General features: G+C 39.0%; 1 protein-coding gene across 8 annotated transcripts in view; it reads right to left on the bottom strand.

Annotated features, from left to right (window-relative positions):
- Positions 1 to 2247: 2247 nt before the first annotated feature.
- SHANK3 (SH3 and multiple ankyrin repeat domains 3) overlaps positions 2248 to 22102 on the bottom strand; it is a 597458-nt gene continuing 577603 nt past the window's right edge. For 4 of the 8 annotated variants that reach the window (XM_068275859.1, XM_068275860.1, XM_068275857.1 and 1 more), the window contains 2 exons: positions 19420 to 19545; positions 2248 to 10771 (listed from right to left, as the gene is read on the bottom strand). In XM_068275859.1, coding sequence (XP_068131960.1) covers positions 10243 to 10771; positions 19420 to 19545 — 655 coding nt within the window. In that variant the 3' untranslated portion in view covers positions 2248 to 10242. The remainder of the gene's footprint in view (positions 10772 to 19419; positions 19546 to 22102) is intronic. The other 4 variants (XM_068275861.1, XM_068275862.1, XM_068275864.1 and 1 more) reach the window with 2 other exon arrangements.

Raw genomic sequence — 22102 nt, 5'->3', positions numbered from 1 at the left:
ACATCTTTATTAGGTACATAACAATATTAAAAACACTTAAAATAACAAGCAAAGGGGCACTCTATAATGTAAGTCAAAACGGCACATACAATTATTATATATGTGCCATTTGACTTACATTATAGAGTGCCCCTTTGCTTGTTATTTTAAGTGTTTTTAATATTGTTATGTACCTAATAAAGATGTTTCATATTTTTGGAATTTTTGGTTGAGTGGTGCGGTTTTTTAGGGAACTTCCTGTTTGTTTATAGAATGCAGTTTACCAATCTGGTATGGATGTCTGGACATGTGTGACATCACAAGACGTACCAGATTATGTTAACACTGATGTCAGTAGTAAATTCCGTCAACTCTTCACATGGATATTAAAGCAGATTTTTACTCAAAAATATGAATTTACCTTTCAAGTGCAGATGCCTTCAATATTGTAAAACTGATAATCTTACCTCCAAATTTGCGGTAAATTTGTACAATCATGTGCAGAGTACAGAGCTGGACCAGAGACTACTTTCTTGCTAGCATATAATGCATTTCAAGTCAAGTTTCAGTCAGATTCGTGTATGATTGTGAAGCTGAGCACTGTGTGATGATGTCACATCTACCCTCTGACACCCTTATTGAAAGTACACTTTCCTGCATCATGGATAGTTCACTTTTACAGTATTTCTTGGACTACAAAGGTTAGTGCTTGAAAATCTAAATACAGCTGTGAGGAAACCTACTTCAGGGTAGATACATATCTATGTAGAGGGAAGGCTCTAGATACCATAGCGCATTCATGGTCCTCAGTCTGTCCCATTGCCGTCCCCCATTGAATTGATGCGACCAACTGTGTCTTCAGTACTCCTTGGGCAGCCTCTGGAAGTACTCACGTCACTGTGTACTTTTGAAGATGGTCACATCCATCTTCACCCAAGCATGGTACAGATGTGGCCATCATTGGAGGTACCCAAAAACAGGAGTTCTTATACAGGCTGCCCGAGGAGGGCTGAAGAGGTTTACAACCTAGCAGGTTGAATAACTACATTAGAGCATGGTGCTGGAACAAGGAGATGTTCCAAGGACTGTAAAAGCTCTTTTGTATCCAAAGCCTTCCCTTTACATAAGTATCTAACCTAACGTGAGTTACCTTACTAAAGGTTCACTTTAAAAAGGAAAATCTTTGGTCTAGGAAAAACTAAGAAAGACAATATCAGACTTGGGTGTCAAAATGAGTGCTTGTTATTGCATGAGTTAATGATTCTAGTCACGTACACTAAATACACTTCTAGCGTGAAAAGAAAGCTTGAGCACTGTACATGCTCTTTATATTTGCACTAGAAGTAGATTTTGTTTTGGATTAGCTTTCAGTCATAGAACTTCTCTTTGTTAGTTCCATTACCTTACTGACTTAACTTTTACACTAATACAGTACTTGTACTGAACACATTTATCATTCTCACTTTTGGAATAATAACATTAAAGCAGGCTTTAACCCATGACTTCCTCTTTGCTCTAAAGGTAACAGCTTAATAACCTTTACAGAAAAGCATTTCCTTCTTACAGCTTTTAGAGCTCCTATGGATCTGCTGCACTGTAGTTACTTCCTGGTTTGCTGGGGTTAAATTCCTGTGTTTACATATAGCCTGTCTGAACGGCAAATATCAGAGATGACAGCTCAAATTACAGTGGCTCATTACTTCCAGATTAGGGAAAATTAGACAAGCTGTTATCTCTAAATACACACAGGGTCGGGTTCTCTGTGTATTCCTTCTCTCCTGTGGAAGTGTTTAGGTCATCTTTAAGATCTTAAGCACTGTGCCTTGGTTGTGGATGAGGCCACACTGTAGTATGGTAGCCATTCAGCCATTCTAGTTACTGAACATCCGGGTAGTTTTTCTCTTAATTCTTTTTCTTACATCCTTGCATCAAAAGGCAGAATGTGTTCAAATAGTATGTAAAAGTATAGAAGTTCAGACAGTAGACTTGTGGATCTGACAAAGAGAACCAGGTCTTAGTGCAAATAAAAAAATGAACACACCTCAACCTTTGTTTTGAGGCATTATTTTCTTATGAATGTTAAATACCTGCTATCTCTTCTTTTTTGTTTGTAACCGAATTATATGTATAAACTGAAAATAAATAGTATAATTAGGCTTATTTATGCCATTTGAGATGGAATTAAAACAAGACCGGGGAAGTGTTTGTATGCTTTCTGTAACATGACATTGTTGTTTATGTTTTTTAAAAAAAGACAATTAGTCAAGATAGCGTTTGTTATAAATTTATTACGTCATCCAGCACACCATATAACACGCTGTGCAGGGGTAAGAGAAGTAACCCAGATACCCCGCCCTTAACATCATCACCAAAATAAAGACCACCCAATGCCAACACAAAAATCAAGGAAGAATTCCTAAGTCGTCATCAATAACTAGAGAGTACACTTTCTTATAGCCTTCAATCCCTAAGCTTGCCAACATAATTAATGAGCACCTGGATGGGACACCCCAGAATGACTGCATTCAGTGTTATTTTACACCTGGACAGAATGCTTCTACATAATGCCTTCAACACATACACGTCATTCACCATAGCAATGACATATTCCTTACATACAAAATGAATGCTACTGAGAATATGTGGGGCTCCCCCAAGATTTGACAGAAGCCTTAGGCATACCCCACTCCCAGCACTACATGGGAGTTCAACTATGGCTGAAATGGAAAACACTCACATACCTTTTTTCAAACACTTCTCTGAATGCAACCATCATCATTTCACAGAACGTGGGATTTACATATCGTAATGGGATTATTCATTGTAGACTCATATTATTTAAATAAACTACAATGTTTGTAAGTTTCAGTCATTCACAAAGAAGGCTTGACCTTGTTTATAAAAGCATAAACTGTGAATCCTCATTACCAAAATTCACAATGTGCCCATTTCTTGTATCATGTGCTATGTCAGCACCTAGTAAACCATCAATGGATTAGTCAATAACGCTAAATATTTCTGTGTAACATACACTAAATTTCATCATTTATATAAACTATGATTATTTGTTTGTGATTTTTTAAGGCCACAAGGTCCAAATTTGAACATCTCTTTCTTAATAAATCCCACTTAATGTGCTTTAAATGATACAAAACGCATATTCTTGCTATCATTTCCCACTCTAACAAACATATCATGGAAGAGTAACATATTCTAAGCTTAAAAAAATATCACACACATGATACTAAATGATCATCAACATGCAATTAGGTAGACACAGTCACCCTCATTAGCACATAATGGAAGAACAGAGAACTTTGTATTCAAATGTAAACAAGCAACTCTTTAAATATCCAAACTTCACTAGACTCTTTAAAGCACTCTGTCCTAGAGGACTGATGGTAAGCTCCACTGACGCACATAATTTCCTTTTACTGATGATTACCTTGCAATCATTAACCCAGTAAACAAACATCTTCTCACTTCGGTTCATTTTACTGTGAGAACCACCAATAACTGGATGCAGCTGATGTGAGGTCTCTGCATGTACAATGCTTCTGTATGTGGGATCCTACTGACACCATTTTTGCACTGGTACCATTTCATGTTTAGAAATCATAAATATGTCTAAGGGCATAATTTGAATGGTGAAAGGGTGTGAACTCTGGATGGATCTGCATGATGTTCCTTAGAATGAATATAGATGACACAGCACCTTTTTTTTTTTTGCATGAGACTGCTTTAAAATGACACCAAACAAAATAAAACAAAACAAGTATTTTACAAGTCATCTGTTCTTTAGTGCAAGCCACAAAAGTGGGCATATCAGTGCAATATGGGATTCAATAATATGAAAGCGTACTACTTGGAGTAGAAGGTCTGATTTGGATCATGAACACTGAAAAGGGAATTTTAAAAGTAATTGTGAGTGAACAATATTACATTTTTGGACTTAATTTTTAGTGCTTTAAGTACTGACATAACATTGATAAATACATTTGTATTCTGTCTCTTATCCATTAGACTAGGTGTCACCAGGTCTAAATAATTTCAAGTTTTATGGTTGTCCTTGTTTTTTATTGGTATGGCAACAATTATCTTATTTAATTTTAGCCATATAGCTGGTAATCTATTCTGTTGAAAATTAAAATAAAATCAGAATTCCAGGCAGACACCATTGAGCTTTTTGTAATGCACTTCTCTGTCCATGTGAATGTTATATTTATGAACAAATGAAAAATCATGGTAAGTACCATTCTTTGCAACCTAAACTCTGGGTAATGTATTTAATTGATCCATTACACAGTAGACTGTATCCTGGTGGAGAAAACATGGCTGCTAAATTACATCAATGTGGACGAAATCAGGGTCAATAATCCAGAGAATCTTACATCACTTACTCATAACACAAAACACAGGACCAGGGATATGACCTAAAGCTCTGATCCAGGGGGCGTGTCTCTGACCACCAGGCCATTCATTAGGTGTTCTACAGGCACTGACGGTTTAGAGAACAGAAAATAAGGACCTAACCAGGCAAATGTATTTGGATAAAGATTAGAAGAAATCACATGATAGAGGTGGGTGAAAATCTTTACAGAGATCACATTTAACTGTGTCTGGTCTTCAGCTTTTTCAACTTTAATCAATATTGAGAAAGTAGTTTGAAAAATTAATTACTATTTAATAAAGGATGTCATTACAAACTAATAATGTTTCATGTCCTGTGCTACTAGTATCATTTGGTTTTTAAAACTAAAAATTGCCTGGAGATCTGCTACAGCCTTTCCTAAGCCTAATTGTCCATGGAGCAGGCAAGTATCAGGAGCCAAAAAGTTATTATAAAGGTAAACATTTCATCTGTAAAAATCTTATAGTTGCTTTAAGAGTTAACCCATCCGCATGTTTAGTTTTATTATTGCTGTGCCAATCCACCACTTGAAATAAAATAATATTTCATAATTGGGGCTTTTTTCAATGGTCTCTGTTACCTGAAAGCTAATTCAGGGGTTGTGATCCTAAAATTTAACCAATTTCCAATTCCAGTAAGACAGAAACCAGAATTTTCTAGTGACAACACTTGAGATTAGGAAATCAAATTCAAAAAATGTCAATGAATTTACCAGATGCTGGCTAACTGACTGTCAGAACCCAAATCTGATGAGCCCATGCAAATCATAGTTCTGCCCCTGCACAGTGACATTTTCTGTAAGACTGGTATTTGCGCATTTGTCCAATTTTAGGATCATCACAACTCATAAACTGGCATATCCTCCTGAGGATAAGCAAGAAGTGCTTCTTGGCTTGTCACAGTGCATTTGTAAAAAAAGCAACTGTACTGGGAGAACCTCTGTAACATATAAGCTCCATTTATCATAATAACTACAGATTTCAAACTATATGCAATTTGGCAAAAAAAGGACAGCATAAAAGGGGCTTGAGGGTTCCCTCCACTAGCAGTAGATGGGCAAAATGCAATTTAGAGTACCATGGTTATTTTTGTGTTTTACAATTCTAAGGTATACAAGACAAGGAAAGTCTTTAAAGAAAATGAACATATGACATGTTGACATATACTGTATTTCCCAGTCACTGAAACAGACATTGTACAAGATTCTGTAAGGGATTTGTAGCAGGAAACTAAATCAATCTTGCCTTTGCTGTTGGGTTAAGTGCACAAACCATAGTCCAAAACATATATGTACATGATTTTTTTTCAGCCTAGTTGCCTGCTTAAATTTACACTCATAATCCAAAACATTTGCTTAATCCCCTATCTATCATCATTTTTCTTTTTGTTTTGCTGCTTTACCATTGCTGTTAACATCCTTATCCTATTATGCTTTTTGAGAGGTTTTGTTTGCAAGGCTCCATGATTATAAATGGGCTAATATAATTGTATATGAATACTGTGAAATTAATTAAAACATAGCAATACTTGTGCTCATTATAAATGTATGGCATTATCAAAGAGTGGCACAGTGTATCAGCACATTGTGGGTATTTCAAACATTACATGGATATGGTTGTTCATTGTGAGACTATAATTAGATGTCTTGATACTGATATGGTTGCTTATTTGGTCACACTTATCAGTGGGTGCCATGCGAAAAATAAACAATAAAATACAAAAATTGCTTTCCATCTTCCAGTATGCCCTGCGGCTAGCAGCAATGTCCTAATAGATTTTCTTTGGTCAGATTGTCCCACAATGCAATATAATGCTCATGCTGTCCAACCCATGCAGTCATATATGTAAGAATAACACGGAGAAGCCAGAAATACAACTTTATCTGTGAGTGAAGCAACCATGTTGTAACCACCAATCTGACGAAACCATACCCACTTCTCCCTAGTTCTAGGCACACTAGCCAACACATTCAACAAGCGCCCAGTAGCTGTGCAGTGCTCTGTGGGAAACACACACTCTGTATGAAAGCCTTAAAAATATTAAGATTAGAGGGGGCAGATCAAGCCAAACCCCCTCTTATTAGCACCAGGTGATATTTACCCCATGGCAGAATCCCAGACCTCCCCCCTTCCCAGTCAGATATTAACACCGGTCCCTCCCTTTCAAGCTTAGGCAAAGCCGGAAAAAGAAGAGAGGATTTTTCTGGTGAAAAATTTCAATAAATGGGAACGTACACATTGGTGTATTTAGAAAAGAAACATAATACTGGGGTAGTACGATGCCTAGAGTAGTATAAAAGTTTTATGTGTAGGGAAATCATATATAAATAATAACAAATGGCTTTTGACTGTGTTTACTGAGTAAATGTGAGTCTATATACATTGTACACAGTGTGTCAGAGGGTCAATATAAAAATAAGCAGTTCCTAGAAAGAAATGTGTAAAAAGCTTATGCGATTATATTTGTTTTGGCACATAATGTTACTCACATGCTTTCAATGAGTATTTATTTCAAACTGGCAATCTATAAGCTGTAACACACAAAGGGCCTGATTTACTAAGGCATCTCCAGTCCAGAGGTCATAGGAGACTATGAAAGATAGAACTGATCTTGCAGAACTGGCCTGAATGTACTACACAATAGTATGTTAACCTCTCCTGGCTCCGCTCTATTGCAAAGAATAACTTTGCCTGAGCTCACCTCACAAATGTTTACACATACTCCTATTTCGGTTTACATGCCTAAATCCTGTTTGTGAATCTCTATGAAGTTGACAGCACTGCTTGCTTGACCATGGTGTGACAGCCTTGTGTAAACAAACTTTTTAGGGCAGCAGCAACAGCAGAAACAATCCTTTAGCGTCTGACGAAGCTTTCAACTTTCTATTACTAGTATGAGCTGTTCAGGTAAGGCAATTTCCAAAAGAATCATTCAGTTAAAACATCTAGACCAGTTTTGCAGAACTTGTGAGGTGATGATTTTCAGCCGAGAGACAGACCTAACAAATCAAGTCCTAAGTGTCCTATTTTTTAAGGGATTGTATAAAGTTTCCACTGTATATATTTTTAGGCATTTTTAATATTTTTCTTAGATTTTTTTTGTGGTTTTTAGTATTAATTCCAGAGCATTTATGCTACGTGATTCTTAGAACGATTTGATGTTCCATCTTGTGGCTTTTGAACACTTGTAATAACATTATGATTAATATTCAGACAGGACTTCACAGTTCAATATAGGATGATCGTCATTTATATGATAAGACATTTCCTTTCAGTTTTTAGATATGAAATCTCACCTCTGTAGGTAATGTAAAGTATTGGTTATGGCTTCCTGCATGCTTCAAGATGTATCTGATGACTGTAATGTCAGGCTATGCTGCATGTATTGCACAGGAGAGCAGGAAACAACAGACTCATCATCACATGCCGACAGGAGACCTCACCACTGCTGAAAGAGGGTAACAAATAGTGGGAGGCTCTTCAAATCCTGAAAGGTTTCCATACAGATCCTATGTAGGTGAGGTGGGTTTTTTCATGTAAAGTATTGCTGATTTAACAAAGATATGTAGATGACATTTGGTAAATTCTCATATACAGTTATTATGGAAACCTGTAAACGTCATGTTATAGACAGTAAGGGGAGTGTTGTTAATGGCATACAAGCTGACCCTATAGTATGCATTAGTGTCCTGTCTCTCCTTGCAGAAACATGTGGCCTTAAAACCTGGCTTTGTGACATCCCTCTGTCAAACTGGTGACTGGATACACAACCCTGTTGATGAGGCTTCTCAGGGGTGTAGGGATCAGGCTATTGAGACCCAGCCAGAGAAGCAGCAGCCATCCCTCCATCTCAGGTCCTGTAAAATAGTCTACTTGGTGGACAGCTGCTAGTGTAGCACAGTCAGAGGGTCTTGTCTAAGCTTCACATTGGCAATAAGGCACTGCAGGAAATGGGATAACTTCAGACTGATTCTCCCCACTAGGGACCTGAAGAGATTATCATGGCAATAAGGCACACCGAATTCAGGTTGGTCACTCTCAGGCCATTTATCCTCAGCATGGGGCACAGTACATGAGAGGACTCTGACAACTCCCTGATCTTTCCATCTCTCCAGTCAATGGTCCCAAAAATGGCAATGTATAATGCACTGCAGGTGAAATTTGACCATGCACGCCGTAATATTTACCAAGAATGCACTGCAGGTCCCATTTCCTTCTTGGACACCACTGAACTGAGAGGGAGATTACTGGTGACCTTTGTTAGGGATAATGTACAACATTTCAGAGGGTTTGGATAAGGTCTATTCTTTCTCCGGCTAAACCATGAAAAGCAATGTGAGGAAATAATTGCTATTTCGGAACACCTGAATAGACAAAACCCTGGTATAAGTCATACTTCCAAATTAAATGAAAACCGTAGTTCCATTTGACCCCATTTTGTAACTAAAATGTTCAACCAATAAAACAGTTAACCAAACATAACCAGAAGAAGAACTCACCTCCAATGCCAGAATATGCAGTAACCCATATGGAATATTACAAGGAAAAAAGGTGGAACTTAGCAAAACACAATCAAGAAATATCCCAGAACAGTCATACATAAAAGTCACAACTTAAGGACAATCTTCCACTGTGTTATATGAATGGCCCAATTTTAATGAAAACCCATGTGCAAATAAATATGACACTGGAACAAAAATAAGAAACCTCTGAAATCAACCCCAAATAATAATGATCATCCTTTGTCAGATGTAAGCCAAATAAAGGAATGCATGTTTCGTCCTTAAGAATGCTGGTGGCATGGTGAGGGGTTTATTGTAAAAACACTCCAAACCTTTAATAAAAATAAAATAAAAAATACTCAAATAAAATTTGAAACCCCAAATGAGGTATTACGGGATCCGCATATACCTCTATATACCCCCAGATCTGCTGAATATAAAAAATCCAGAGAGGGTGTCTTGTATATAGATATATATAGATATATATATTTATATGAGATATATATATATAGGTAAAGTCCTTTTTTTTCTTCAAATATATAGCTAATTAAAAAGATGCATAAAAAGCGTCCCACAGTGGCGGTGGCTGGAATCTGCGGCCTCTTCCAGCCCAATCCATGGATATTTTCTCCAGGACTTGAGTTAGATCTTCTTATGGGAGGTGTGCAGCTCAACCCCGATCCCCTGCAGACTGATCTCTCTGTCTGACTGCGATCCCTTTAATAATTTTCTATTAAAAAATGTGGCATTAACACACAGTGGCCTGGCCTTGGGACCCTGTGACTGATCCCTTCTCCCCTCTTTGGCACAGTTAAAGAGGGAGGGAGGGATCAATTACTGGGCCCCAGTGCACCGCACAAGGAGAGGATAGTGGTTGTGCATGTCAATGTGTGTGTTTGTGTACATATGGATGTATGTATGAGCATGTGTTTAACTTACTGAATGTATAATTGCAATATTAGGAGAATTATTATGCAGTTGATTTATCAGACACTATATACTGTTTTCCATCTGTCATGGTGTGAGTCATTGTTTGCGTATCAGTGTGTGTTAGAGTGAGTGTATCTGCATGTGACAGGCCAAATGTGATCATACTAGCACAGGTTATAGTTACAGTATGTGTATGTGAACAGCACTGAGTTCCACTTTTAGTGGGCTCAGAACATGAATCTTTTTCAGTATGTGCAATACAAGGTGTTTGCTCTAAGTGTCCAGACTGATGTGTGTCTACAGATGGGTGTTCTGAGTATTCTGAGCTGTGACTGTCCTTGTGTGCATGTGAAGTGATTCCTCCCCCCGCAGCGGTGCGGAGTTGCCCTCCCGGTAGATGGGACCGCAGCTCCTGACCGGGTCAGCTGGTGCTGAGTTGACGGAGAGCACGCTCGATGTTCATACGATGTCCCACACGGGTTACTCCAAGCTCTACAAAATCGTCCTTGGTAAGCGCAGGTAGATGTGAGCCCTCAATTTCATTGTCCTGGAATTTTAACCGGTGTTCTGCAAGGTTCAAACTCTCTAGCCAGTCACCCACATCATACTTATTCCAAAGGGATAGAGGCTTCTGAAGGAATGGACGAGAAGTGTGCATCGGATGTCCAGAAGACGGGGAAGGAGAACGACTCCGGGCGCTGACACTCCTTACCACAAAGCGCACTTCCTTGGGCTCATGAGGAACAGAGAGACTGGAGGACTTCAGGATGGTGGGAGGTGTAAGGGTGTAGGAACGTGCCCCACCCAGGGGCTCCACCCTCTCAGAGGAAGGTGATACAGGGCTAGGTGACCGGCGAGTCAGGGGGTGTCTGGTTCCGGGACGCACGGTGTAGGATGTTCCATAGCTGCGCTGGGAAATAGTGTGCAGCTCTCCAAGACTGCTGAACAAGCTGTGATAGGGAGAGAGAACATATAAGGAAAGGGAGCAGAGAGGATAAAGCAGGAAGTGGGAGCAAGGATATTAAAAAAAATCAACAAAAAGAAAATGAGATAAGAAGAAAAGGAAGACCAGGACCCAGTGCACAATTCAAAACATGTAAATGTAAGGGGTAAAAGTACAGGACATGAATCAGAGACAGCAAGGAGTTACAGGCGAAACAGTTGGGGGTGATTAGATCATACAAGCAAAAACAGAAGGCGATTAAAAAGCAATATTAAAGGGGGGAGTAGATATAGTGAGATGAGAAAGAGGAGCAGGTCACAACATTGTTGTAGGACAGATGACAGTACAGAGAAATTATGACAGCAATAAAAGAGACAGAATAAAAAGACAGAGTGAGCAAGAAGAAGAAAGAAAGTAACATGAGTTAAAATTTGTCTGAATCTCTTAACACCACATCCCTTCAAGTATCTCTAATATTCTGTTCTAGGGAGAAATGAATGAAGATACTTGTGAATGAAATAAGGGAATGGAAAGGTGGGTTAAGGTCGATGTGAGACGATGAGCGATTTAAAATGGGTGTTAGAAGCTCACAGGAGCAGCGGCAGTTATTAAACGGCGGCACTGCAATTCAAATAGAATTACAAAGGTGTATTTTTTGGTTTAATACATAATTACTTATTCGTGATGGTAGTTATGTCAGTAATTAGCATGCCATTGTCATGGAGCCGACAGAGCATACAAATTAAAAACAATCGCTATATAAACACATTACACATTTCACCTCTTCATAAGTACAGCTAACTGCACAAACTAAAACATCCACACCGCATGTAAAAGAAAACTATGAAAAAAATAACAGAAGATATAAAACATTGATGTACAGGTAATAAATACCATCTACTCCCACATTTTTTTTAAAGTGAAACTCCACCTTGGTTGAGAGACAATCTCTTCAGATCAGATCTACAAATTGCTAGGATTAATAGAACATTTCAGACATGCTCAAGAACACACAATAGTCTACCACATACATTTTTGTACAGATCCCTCATAGTTTGGCCACTGCCTTAACTGTAGTACTTAATATTCTTCTATCAGCTTAGCAACAACACCTTTGTTGTCTTAAGTTGTCTTATATTCGCCTTACCTTCCTAATACCTTACCTTGCCTTAACCTTCCCACTATTGAAAAACTCTTCATCATTCCTAGTCCTAACCTCTCCCCCCACATAAAACTTTCCCGATGCTAATCCTAACCTCCTCACCAAACATGCAGTTTTCCCAAAAGCCTAACCCCAACCTCTCCCCAACATAAATCATTCCTAATGCCTAATCCTAGCCTCCTCACCAAACACACAATCTACCCTAATGCCTAACCCTAGCCCCTCCACAACATATATCCTTCCCTAACCTCCCTCCAACATAAATCATCCTCATGCCTAATCCTAGCCTCCTCACCAAACACACAATCTACCCTAATGCCTAACCCTAGCCCCTCCACAACATATATCCTTCCCTAACCTCCCTCCGACATAAATCATCCTCATGCCTAATCCTAACCTCCTCACCAAAAATATAGTCTTTCCTAATGCCTAACCCCAACCTCCTCCTCAACATAAATCCTTCCTGATGCCTAATCCTATTCCTAAACTCCTTACCATACACACATTATTTCCTAATACCTAAACCTAACCTCTCCCCAACTAAATCCTTCCTCATGCCTAATCCTAACCTCCTCACCAAACACGCAGTCTTCCCTAATGCCTAATCCTAACCTCTTCCCCAACTTAAAACCTTCTGATGCCTAGACCTAGCCTTCTCACCAAACATACAGTCTTTCTTATTGCCTAACCCTAAGCTCTCTCCCAACATTAGTCTTTCCTGAAGCTTAATCCTAACCCAAAGAATTAAACGTAACCTCACCCTACTATATCCCCTTCTAAAATAAAATGTCTAACCTTAACTGATACTCGCCATCCATCTTCTTCCTTCTCATGTGTCTGATTTGAGCACTGACTTATTGATTACAGTGCATTAATTTTGTACCTGTGTTCAGCTATTCCATAGCCAAACACTTTTATTGCTAGGCCACAAATTAGCAATATGTGGGTGCCCAGTTCATTAACTGCAACCAATAAACCAAGCACCCTGCATTGCCGAGCAGCAAACTTACAATGGGTTCTCTAAAAATAAAAACCAGAATGAAGCTGGAGAGCTAGCACCCAACTAAACTTCTTCATCACCCAGTCCCTCCACACCTGATCTATCATTATCTGAACACAGGATAATCAGGTGTCCATCTTTTTGTCATTCACTCACTTAACTTAAGTGTGAAAAATAACTAACAAGTCCTCCTGCTCCGTGCAATGGATTACTTACTGTATGCGGGAAGAGGAAAAGCTGTCTACTGAAACAAGACTACAGATTTCAGCCTACAAAATAGGTATTTTGGGGATCAATACCTGGTTCCAAATCAAAAGGCTTAATAAACCTTCCATTTCAATTTAACCTCAAGTTATTAAAATGACTAGAAATGTCATTTTTTATAACAAAACATTTCAAAAACATTTTTAGTTTTTGTACATTTTTAAATGAGGGTGGAATTTCACTTTTAGTTTTGGATAGTGTGGAGAAGTGTTAGAATCTCTTAAGGACATAGTTGGATGTCAATGTCTCTGCTATGTGTCTTCGCTATGTGTCCAGACAGGAAGTAGGAACATATGTTGCACTAGAACATAGACAGCATTGAGGAAAACTTTATTTTACAGAGTGGGGAAGAGGTAGAAACTCAAGGTTTTGGTGCTATCACTCCCCCATTTAGCATTAACAAAATTGTACACATTCCTACCCTTCCCAACTCTATCCTTAGCTAAAATATTTGAGGCTGGAGTTAAGCTTTAAAGGGAATGTAAAGTGACAGTAAGGTCCCCAGTTTACCTTACCTAAGACTTTTTACAGCCCCCTGTAGTCATTGTGGTCCCTCACTATCTTTTGCTCTTCTCTCTTCAGCCACTGTAACCTATGAAAGCTGCATGCAGGGCCCTGGACCGCATGCACCTCATTCCTCCTCCTATACCCAGGAGCGTTCTGCGCTTGCGCAGTACATAAAAATTGCAACAACACCCTCCTTGCCCGGGGCAGTGCATGTGCAGTAACTCCCAACTGGCTGAGTCAGCTAGATTTTGCAGGGGCACGGTGGATGAAGAAAAGACAGCGAGCGACCAGGGCGACTACAGGGGGCCTGGAAGAAGTCCTAGGTTAAACTGGGGACCTTACTGTGACTTTAGGTTACCTTTAACAAAACACTTTATTTTTCCATAAAAAAATTATCTTAGGAAAACCAAGGTTTAAGAGTTTCCGTGCAGCCTTAACAGGTGCACCTGGTTGTCTTAAAGTACATTTTGCTTTAGAGAGCTATGGCGGCTGCCATCTTGGCCACATTCAGGGAAGTCAAACACCAGATGTATATACAGTCAGATCCATAAATATTGGGACATCAACACAATTCTAATATTTTTGGCTCTATACACAATGTATTTGAAATGAAACAAACAAGATGTGCTTTAACTGCCGACTGTAAGCTTTAATTTGAGGTTATTTACATCCAAATCAGGTGAACGGTGTAGGAATTACAACAGTTTGCATATGTGCTGCCCACTTGTTAAGGGACCAAAAGTAATGGAACAGAATAATGATCATAAATCAAACTTTCACTTTTTAAACTTTCACGTTGTAATTTCTACACCGTTCACCTGATGATGTAAATACCCTCAAATTCAATCTTACACTCTGCAGTTAAAGCACATTGTGTATGTTTCATTTCAAATCCATTGTGGTTGTGTATAGAACCAAAAATGTTAGAATTGTGTCGATGTGCCAATATTTATGGACCTGACTGTACTTGCAGGAAAGTACTCTAGCCAGAGGATCAGCATTATAAACCTTGAAACTAGCATTTTAGATGAAGCTTAAAATGCCATCTTCCAAAACTCTCTAATGCAAAAGTATACTTTACTAGCCCAACACGGCTGGCATGGAGTTTTTTTTCATAAATTAGTAAAATTTTTAGCAAACTGTTTGTTTGTTTAACTACATGCGAGATTCAAGGTTTATCAGCAGCCAGGCTATAGTCATTGTAATGTGACACAAATAAGCAGTTGTTTATACACTAATTGTACTAAATGATGAGTGATTTATGAAGATGGACAAGGATGAATAATAAAAAGAGTAATGAAGAAAGAGTGACAAAAGCATTGCACATGATGAGCGATGATGGAGAATTAGATGTGAAGTGTGATTAAATCAATGTTTGAAAAAAAAAAAAGCATTAAGGCTAGCGAAGAGATCTGATCACCTATGATAGTTTAATTACTAAAAATATCATTACACAGCTCCTTTTATTTTAACATGTCGTCTGCTGACTAAGAAAATGCGTGTGCTTTCTTACTGCGCTTTTAAGGAAATAAAAAAGAAAAATGTGCTTTTTCTCTGTTTGCTTATAACTACCACATAACAGAGCTAGTTTCCTATTTTCACATATTTCCTTAATAATTATGACTGTCTGCGGTTATTGATTACCTCAAACAGCTGATAATACCTCCCTCTGATGAATGTAATTTCTAAAGAGAAAATATATATTTGAGGGTTTTTTTTTTTTTTACCAGCACCCATTTGTTACAGACTCTCTTTAACAGTACCCCATGGCAGCAGTATAAAGTGGGCTTATTATTATTATTATTTAGTATTTATATAGCGCCGACATATTACGCAGCGCTGTACAGTGTATATATATATATATATCACTTGTCACTATCTGTCCCTCAAAGGAGCTCACAATCTAATCCCTACCATTGCCATATGTCTATATTATGTAGTGTAAGTACTGTAGTCTAGGGCCAATTTTAGGGGGAGCCAATTAACTTATCCGTATGTTTTTGGAATGTGGGAGGAAACCGGAGTGCCCGGAGGAAACCCACACAGACACGGAGAGAACATACAAACTCTTTGCAGATAGTGCCCTGGCTGGGATTCGAACCAGGGACCCAGCGCTGCAAGGCGAGAGAGCTAACCACTACGCCACCGTGCTGCCCCTAGAAAACAAGGCCCACTAGATATATGACTTACAGAATTCCTAAAGCTTGTCTCACTAAGATGTTTTAAGTACAAAAGAAGATGAAGCAAACACAGATAATAAAGGGCACCCTATAATATATCTGCACATGAGCGAAATCATGCAATATTACAGTACAGCTGTTATGTATTTGAAAAAGTTAAGTTTTTGCATATAGCCTTATCTCTTCTGTAAAAATGCTAGTTATAAATGAGCAAACTAAGAAGCCTATACCCATTATTAAAGCGGCTACCCATGTTTCCCCGAAAATAAGACACTGTCATATTAATTTAATTTTTGCTCCAAAAGATGTGCTGGGGCTTATTTTCAGAGGATGTCTTTTTTTTTTGGGAAACACTGGTACTTTTCCTTTACAAAATGTATATACTGCATGCTATGCTGAAACACAAGCAGCAAGCACAGAGCTTGTGGTTTGCAGATAGTGGCTCTCACTTACAAGAAATTGATTCTGCTGACCATGTGGGTAAGAGTCTATTTCTTGCAGACAGAGAACTCTGTCAGGCTCCCCAGAGTTATGATAGGATAGCCTGGCACATGTACAGGACTGTAGAACTCACATTATACTGCTGCTCTCCTGTATCCAGGCTTTGCTGGTGTCATGTGGGCTGCTGTTAGGGCTTACATTCGGGGGATGTCTTATATTTTAATCATGCTAGGAATTCCTGCTAGGGCTTATTCTTAGGGGATGGCTTACTTTAGGGAAAACACACTATAAAACAAGAAAAAAGCAGGACCATAAAAGGTAATGTCCTAAGTTATAATAAAGGTGAATCAATATGAGATCACAATCATTCCAAACACCAGGAGGGAATGATAAACATTTAAAAACACAATTTTCACATCACTCCAATGCCCTTCTCCATCACTCCTGTTTGACTCCTCCTGCTGCTATTTCACTGTACACCTTAGCTGTCATTGTCATCTGATGACTGCATTTACACATTCACTTTTCTTAGTATAGACCATTGCAGTAATTGGAATATTGCGGTGTATGCAGTAAACGGTGTTAAGCAGAGTTACATGAGTAAAGTCTTTCCACACGATGAGTAGAGCAGAATGCATTACATGTAATGTATTGCATCCTGCTCATCATGTGACCAGACTTTATGCACGTTATTTTGCTTAAAGGATACCCGAAGTGACATGTGACATGATGAGATAGACATGTGTATGTACAGTGCCAAGCACACAAATAACTAGGCTGTGTTCCTTTTTTTTTTCTTTGCCTGAAAGAGTTAATCATCAGGCATATCACTGATAAAAGCCATAACAGCCATAAAACACTTTCCTGTCTGTAAATGGCTTCTGAAAGTAAAAAAGAGACAAAATGGGTCAATAATTCATAGATTTGAGTTTTGGCATACTTCAATTAAACGGACCCTGAGCACTGGATAAAAAAATCAAATATTGACTTACCTGGGGCTTCCTCCAGCCCAGCGTAGGCCGCAAGGTCCCCTGGCCTCCTCCTGGATCCTCTCCCGGTCGAGGCTGGTGACTTCGTGATTAGACAACTTCGGCACGAAGTCGTCAGGTCTGCTTCCTTCATTAGCGTCCTCACCACAGCCGGCTACGCATCATCACGCCGCCCGGCGTCAGAGTCCTGCGCATGCCGCGGTTTAATATTGGATATAACAGCGTGATGACGGTTAGCAGGCCGGCGTGAGGTTGCTAATTAAGGAGCAGGGAAGCAGACCTGACGACTTCGGGCCAAAGTGGTCTGATTACAAAGCCGCCAGCCGGGACTGGGGAAGGAGCCAGGAGGACAATGTGGGACCTTGCAGCCTACACTGGGCTGGAGAAAGCCCCAGGTGAGTCAATATTTCATTTTTTACCCAGTGTTTAGGGTCCCTTTAAGTTGTAATTGAGCAGAGACAATGAAATAGTAAAAACTTAAAAACTAGATTTAAATATAAAATAAAACTATTTTATTACTATAGTTAAAAAAAGTAATTTTTAGGAGGAGAAGAATAGATATAATTGTTTTTCTCATCAGTTTATTTTCACCTCAAATGTCCTTTAATGCTGTTTACTGCATACACCCCTTTGTATCTTTTTCTCTTATTCTTACATTGTTGTGATCTGATAATGAATAAACTTTGGTATAATATAGAAGCTGTTTTTTCTTATCATATATTCATCATCTAGTCTGTGAAGCTGTTTAAGAAAACTAGCACTCTACTGAGCCTCAGCAGGTCTCCAAAACTGAATGAAATTGAGAATAAAAAGCAACAACTTCACTACTTCAGAAGGCTCTCTCCAGTTCAACTACCTTAGTTTCTCCCTGAGAAACGTATCAGTCACTGAGTTGTGCCACGCTGAGCTCTCCAGGTTGCCATAGTCCTTTAGGCAGGGGACACACTTGTCTTTCAGTTTTCTGCACACATTTTTTTGCATGCGTTTTCTGCACACTAGGGGCTCGACTCACAAAGCTGTGATAAATGCTATCACAGCCGTGATAAGCTCATCATGTGGGTCAGCACATGTACAGGTTTGCGCGCATAATAGTAAAGGTTTACGCACATCAACTCTCCCCGTTCACGAGCTAACCCATATGTTAGCGCATGAACGGGAAAGTTAATGTGCCCAAACCTTTACTATTACACACGCATACCTGTACGCGTGCTAACCCGCACGATGAGCTTATCACGGCCGTGATAGCAATTATCACGGCTTTGTGAATCGAGCCCCATATGTGCTTGTATGCAGAAAAGCACACGTGTTTTTTGCACAGCAGCTAATGTAATGGATAGAGAAAGCTGACAAATTGTGCAGAATTATCCTGCAGGACGTGAGTTTTTTTTTTCTGCGTGCAAAAAACGCATGAAGTGTAAACTAGCCCATTGATTAACATGAGTTCTCAGTTAAAATCAGGTTTTTTTGCAGAAAACATGCACAAAAATGGTCAAGTGTATTCCCTGCCTTAATCTCTGAATGTTACACTGACCGAAAACTATGCCCTTTCCAGCACTAGCTATGTGTCAGGATCCATCCTAATATTTTGATAAGGGAAATATAAATTTCATCATGTTGTTTAACACCTACCACCGTTTAGTAACTGTGAGCGAGCGTATAAAAAGAAATGAAAAGGGGGATGGAGATGGCAGCAAATGTGATATACACAGGCCATTAATATAGTTCAACAAAAAACATAGATTTCATCCAAGTAACTTACATATTAGCATATATCTGGAGCAATGAGGTTTTCTATGAAATATATGACATACATTATGCTCATCAATTGTACCTACAACAGACATGCTTTGAGGATGTTCTCAGCTATATCTAGGAAAATAAGGAGACTGGAATTTATCCCAAGTCTTCACACATGGAAATGCTCAAACAAAGCCTGCAGAATATAGTTACTGAGAGCCACTATATCAGGCATTCATGTGAGTGGAGTATCTCTTCCTGGAGATCTGGTTTTGAAATGTGCAACTAGGTAACATTTTCCACTGAATGTTTGCTGCCTTTGAGGGGAGGATAAAGAACAGAAAAAAACAGACGTCCACGTATTACTCCACTGACCTCTGAGAAGGAAAAGTCACAAGACAGGTCAAGGAGGAAGACAGACATACAGACAGAGCTTGCCGCTGATTGCTGGATGCATGCAAAGACTTACACAAAGAGCCAAAACTCCGAACATCTGAGTGTCTAAGACGTATCGACATGCAATATGAGCAGAGAGGAGAGAAAGAGATATCGAGAAGGAAGAAAAGGACATTGAGGGTGAGTGGGGGATATATGGGTCAGGGTCAAAGTTAGAGTTGGTAGAGAAAGAAAAACAAAAAAAAGGAAATACAGCAAGACAGAGAGGAGGACATGGAATGAGAGATGGGATGGGAGAGAGAGATGTTAACATTGCAGCACCCAATAACAAATAAAAAATGACAGTCTCCTCTCAGATTGACCAGAGGAGTTATTAACCAAACTACTGTCCAGCAAGATGGTCATGAACAGCCAAACAAACACACATAACAAAACAGTCATACAAAAGACTCATTTTAAAGTAAAACTAAAGTCAGAGAAGGTAAGCAGATCAGCTTTTAGGAGGACCTATGTAATTATCGTTTACTCTTACCTTTTAAAAGGACTCTGTTTAAAGATTGTGTCCATAGACATGATTAAGATATTAACTTCAAGGTAACTTCAAATGCAGTATGGGGAGAACTATGTGATAACACAGCTCCCTTTAGATACAGTGATTCTTGTCTGATTGATCAGCAAGCAACCACACGTCAAGGTCATTTGGCATTTTCCAGCAACATTACTATTTAAGTGCATCTTGAGAGAGTGGTGCTCAATGCCCATCCACTAAAAAGGCTGTCCCCCAGTAAACTCCTGGCCACCAATCACATTTATTCTTTACATCAGGGGACAGGTTATTCTCCCACTTTCTCATTGGTCAGTCATGTTTTAAACATCATGTGACTCATATCAGCCGGCTGAGAGCCAACAACTTTAAGGAGAACAACTCCCTTTGGCTCACATTTAACAATAACAAAGGTTAGAAGGGTAGGGAATTATGATTTTTACTATTCCAATCACATGCACGCACCTACATCAAGAACCTTTTTTTGTTAATAAACCAGGACAGACTGGATTTGTATTATATGATTATCAGTGTGGGTGTATGTACCCGACTGCAATAGTAAAAATGGCAATTTGCTACCTTTTCAGCAATCCTTGCTGGATTGTGATTTGACCCAAATGAAGACTGCAACCATTTGCCACCTAGTAGGAGAACATGTTTTAATAAGTCAAAGAGTGAATGTTCCTGAGGGTTCTCTAATATGCTCCAGCTCAGGATACCCATAGTTGATTAAAATGTTCAAAACAGTTTCCTTTCAAAAGGTAGAGCTTTAAGCTTTGTTAATATTATGATATTGCCAAAATGCTGGTCTGCTTTGTTTGACATTAGTTCTGCTTCAGCATCTGACTACCAATCAGGTAGTTTCTGACTTTTAATTGAACGAGTCAGGTCATAAACATAAACAAACAATATAGTAATTGTGCAGGAAATCTGCGGATCCAGCATGTGCCTGTGTTACCCCACCGATCATGGTGTCTGCACTGACTCAGACACAAGCCAAACACCACAAAGAGTGTACACTCTGTTAGCTGGAGAACTCTATGACCTAGCAGATTTATATAACCTACATAAAAACATTTATTATACACAGATGAAACATCATTTCAAAAGGAAAATTTCTACTTTAGGCTTTTCACAACTTTTTTCTAATAATCCTACAATAGTGGAGATCTTTTTCTTAAAGTGACCCTGTGGTGAACCCATGCACATGAATCCATGGTTATATCCTGAAACAGATGTATTCAATCAAAGAACAGATGCTCTTTCTTACACTAACTGTCTACTGTCTTGTTATCAACAAGTCTGCTTCAGAACGTAATAGTGGATAAACTAGAGGGTCACGTTAAATACTCATGTTTTGGCTGTGGTAACATCTCCAGGGCACTAATGCCGCCAATACTGGAGTGGATCTTGATTTAAGCATGTGCTTACTATGGCATAACCATACAGGAACATTTTATTTCTGTTCACTATTGGTTTATACCTAGAACATCTACAAAGGTTTCCAAAGTATATGATAACTGGCAAGACAGGCCCTGATTTCCCCCTTCATATGACTGGCTGCCCTTTGAGACACTGCTTCTGCATTTGGCCAACTTGAGCACCTCTTCTTCTGCAGTGGATCCCATTCAGTAGAATAGGCATGGTCTACATCTACTAAGGTCAGCTAGTGTTGAGTAGCATAAATTATACTATCATTACTTTTAGTATGCAGTAAAATGGGATATAATTAAGTTAGAGTTTAAATTTCAGCTAAATCCATTCTTAGCTGTAGAGTAATACTTACTAGTAAGTTTTTGGGGAATATCCGTGCCCTATCTGGGGTAATTTCCTGTCACTTCTGGTCCCTGGGACTTCAGTGGCTGTAATGAGATCCCTGCTTGTCCTGGTGACAGGAAATGTTTGTTGCGGTCTCTGTCCATATCCAAAAGATTTACCACTGCCAGCCATGGCACAGACAGTGACAAAACTCAAAAAAAGGTGCTTTTTCACACTATATAATGCTAAAATAAAAATGTTTACTGGAGCTGTTTCTTGAGTAGATTAATGTGGGCAGCGAACATCTGAGGATTTAACATTTGCACCTACACTAATGTTTAAATGTAAAGCGGGGCTGTC

The sequence above is a fragment of the Hyperolius riggenbachi genome, chromosome 3 (genome assembly GCF_040937935.1).
Source record: "Hyperolius riggenbachi isolate aHypRig1 chromosome 3, aHypRig1.pri, whole genome shotgun sequence".
Taxonomy (NCBI): domain Eukaryota; kingdom Metazoa; phylum Chordata; class Amphibia; order Anura; family Hyperoliidae; genus Hyperolius; species Hyperolius riggenbachi.
Note: the sequence above shows the minus strand (reverse complement) of the source record. Positions and strands in the feature narration are given on the sequence as shown.